The sequence below is a fragment of the Apis dorsata genome, unplaced genomic scaffold, assembly GCF_000469605.1.
Source record: "Apis dorsata unplaced genomic scaffold, Apis dorsata 1.3 scaffold_355, whole genome shotgun sequence".
Classification (NCBI taxonomy): Eukaryota; Metazoa; Arthropoda; class Insecta; order Hymenoptera; family Apidae; genus Apis; species Apis dorsata.
The window spans coordinates 199,111-202,040 of record NW_006263621.1 but is presented as its reverse complement, the minus strand read 5'-3'; the positions used below and the strand labels follow the sequence as shown (position 1 = coordinate 202,040).

General features: G+C 41.4%; 1 protein-coding gene across 1 annotated transcript in view; it reads right to left on the bottom strand.

Moving 5' to 3' along the window:
• Positions 1–6: 6 nt before the first annotated feature.
• LOC102681034 (catenin delta-2) overlaps positions 7–2,930 on the bottom strand; it is a 40,361-nt gene continuing 37,437 nt past the window's right edge. The window contains exons 11-14 of the mRNA XM_031511854.1: positions 2,051–2,367; positions 816–1,119; positions 592–730; positions 7–332 (exon numbers count right to left, since the gene is read on the bottom strand). Coding sequence (XP_031367714.1) covers positions 203–332; positions 592–730; positions 816–1,119; positions 2,051–2,367 — 890 coding nt within the window. The 3' untranslated portion in view covers positions 7–202. The remainder of the gene's footprint in view (positions 333–591; positions 731–815; positions 1,120–2,050; positions 2,368–2,930) is intronic.

Genomic DNA, 2,930 nt, shown 5'->3' with positions numbered 1-2,930 from the left:
TTTTTTTTTTTTTTTTTTTTTTATCAATCGCTTGCCAACTCAAACCCTGGTAACTGCGAATCGAACGAACAGCGACGAGTAACGAGAGTGGAACGAAATATGCAGCGAGATATCTCTTGCCACGTCTTCGTTCACGTTTCGCCAGAAACGTGCCCCCCTTTCGGACGTGACACGGCCAAATTGTTCGTCACATTCGGTACCATTAGTTGTTGTTACTTACAGGCTGATAAATGGTAGGTCGACCAACGTTATTCGAGTTCATGTTCGCTCTCTGGATCGTTCTGTCCTCATATCTGGTGCTCCCTTGACTCGCCATCGGTCGATTCAGCGTGCTACAATCATAGCTAAATTTAACGCAGGATCGAGAAAGTTCGAGAATCCTATACGGGTGTGGACTCCGCTCAAAAGAAAAAAGAAGAAAATTTCTCTATCCAACAAAAGTAAAGAGAGTAAATGGGAGAAGCATATACTCAAAAGTTAAGAGCGCGGAGTCCAGGAACGAAAACGACAAAAATAAAAGATTGGTGGTGGGTTTTAAGAAAAAAATCGAAAAGATTGAAATTATTGAAACCTTTGGATCGACGAGATTACCTATTCGCGTTATTGGGTGAATTAGGCCCTGAATTCCGCGCAGCCACCGTTTTCGTTACAAAATCTTGCTCCTTCCAACCATGTTTCTTATAAACGTCTCTCAACTCTTGGTGCTGCCACATTGTGAACAAGACTTGTCCTAAAAATTAATACAACTTGTTATACGTTTCCTCCTCAATCCTGTCTCAATGCTTGCAGCATTTTTATCCATCCATTATCCTTGCCTGCAAATTTAAGAACACGGGGCGTGTACTTCTGGCGTTGCCTGGTGATGTTCATCAGTCTGTCGACACCCCCAGCGTCCAACAGAGATCGCGAAAACTCGGCGTTCTTCTTGATCACCTCGTTCAACGTGGCGAGGACAGCGGCGATCGTATCGTCGCTGGTTCCTTGGTCGTGCTGATTATTCCCCGAGGGTAATTTCTGAATGAGATCGCGCATCGCGTATTTTCCTATCAGCTCTTTATTCCGCTGATCTATCGCAAGATTCCTGAGAGCCGTGGCCACGGCGCAGACCACACGGTCCACCTATTTCAAAACGTTTTATTTTAAATCACTTGTTAACAAAATTACTGTACTTATTATTATACGTTTCGACAAGTTTTAATATATATGAGGGTGTCTCATAAATTTCTTCTTAGGAATGACTTTAACTGGCTACTTTTATATAAGGCTTATCTATTAACCGTTTATGGCTAATTTCAATGGTCCCAGAGCTCTTTTAAAATACGTTTCGTTGGTCTTTTTTAAAACTTTTTTCCACACCGTTCAATATAATCAAAAGAAGTATTTGTTGCATATGCTTCATTACTTTGAAAAAGATGATAGTGCAAATGATACTGCAGTGGTGCTATGATTATTACAATCATTCGCAATTGGTTTAAGAGATTTATCAAGGCCATGTAAATCAGTGGATGCCATCCAATCAGAATGAGATATATATATGGATTGATGTAATGGAAATCATCTCTACATGCAATTTACTTCTCCAAGGGATTCTTTCTTAAAGAGGCTTGAATTTTGTGCCAAAACGTCCATCGAAAACACGCTTGATTTAAGGATAGATCAATAGATTTTCAACTGTCACAAAGCCTGGACTTCCTCAGAAAGTTCTTTTCTCCATTTAATGAAACTGGAAAGGTGTAATCCACTACGAGCTCCTTCCTCAAGGTGAGACCATCAATTCTGCAAAATATTGAACAATCAGCTTGACAAGTTGAAACCCGCCAGAGAAAGAAAACGGCCAGAATTGGCTAACCGACGATGTAACACCGCTTCTCCCCTCTTCTCAAAGGATTATTTTGTAAGTAAGCTCCAACAATTTTGAAAAGAGGGAATAATAACGGTTCGTATAAACAAACCTAACCTTAAACAACAAATATCGTGAAACTTATAAGACACCCAAATATATATATATATATATATAATTCTTCCACGTTCAAAATAATAACCAAGCTACCTCCATCCGCAGCAGCTCCACCAAAATGGGAAGCCCTTTCTCCTTTCTCACAGCAGCCCGAATCTCGATACTGGGCTGCCAATAACAAGCTGCGAGGTTCTGAAGCGCGCCTGCCGCCGCTTCGAGGGTTTCGGGATTCGAGCATGTTTGCAACAACTTCAGATAGGATTGGACCACCTCTGGTTGCCAGAGGAGCTCCATGCCCCTGACAGGCTCGGTTCTCGGGCTGGTCGTTGTACGCGACGCGGTCGTCTCCTTTTGCACCGGTTGCCCGTCCTTCTTCTTCTTGCTGCCCCCGAAGCAACCAAGATTCTCACCTATGGCAAACAGCATTTCAAGTATCGCGTTAATTATAGATAAGAAAGGAGAATAATTATCGAGTCTAATGACAAATTGATTCGGATGGTGATAAATTGAATGGATGTTGAACGCATGCACAATTTGTTTGTGGATCGAAATTTGAAGAAGAATGAGGTTAGGAGGGGAAGGTTAAAATTAGAAGGATTTGAATGATGATATCTTTGAATCGTGTTGGATCTTGTTCTCAAACGTAACATTGCACGCTACTTCTATCAAAAACAGCTAAAAGACAATGCCAATGAAACATTGGGCAAACAACGCAGCTTGCTCGAATTGCAGCAGCCAATCAAAGGAGCAGGCGTATGCATGAGATGCACAATTAAGGCTCGTCGTAATAAGAATAATAATAAATTCGACACGCGGATCAAATCGTGTAACAAAGCGATAATCTTCGTTTTTCCTGTTGGAGGAACATCCATCAACAGCGTGATCGACGGAATCAATATTAGAACAATGATTGTAACGTTGATCACGTGATCACTGTTTGCCAATAGATAGATAGCGGGACTAAGTTTCTATA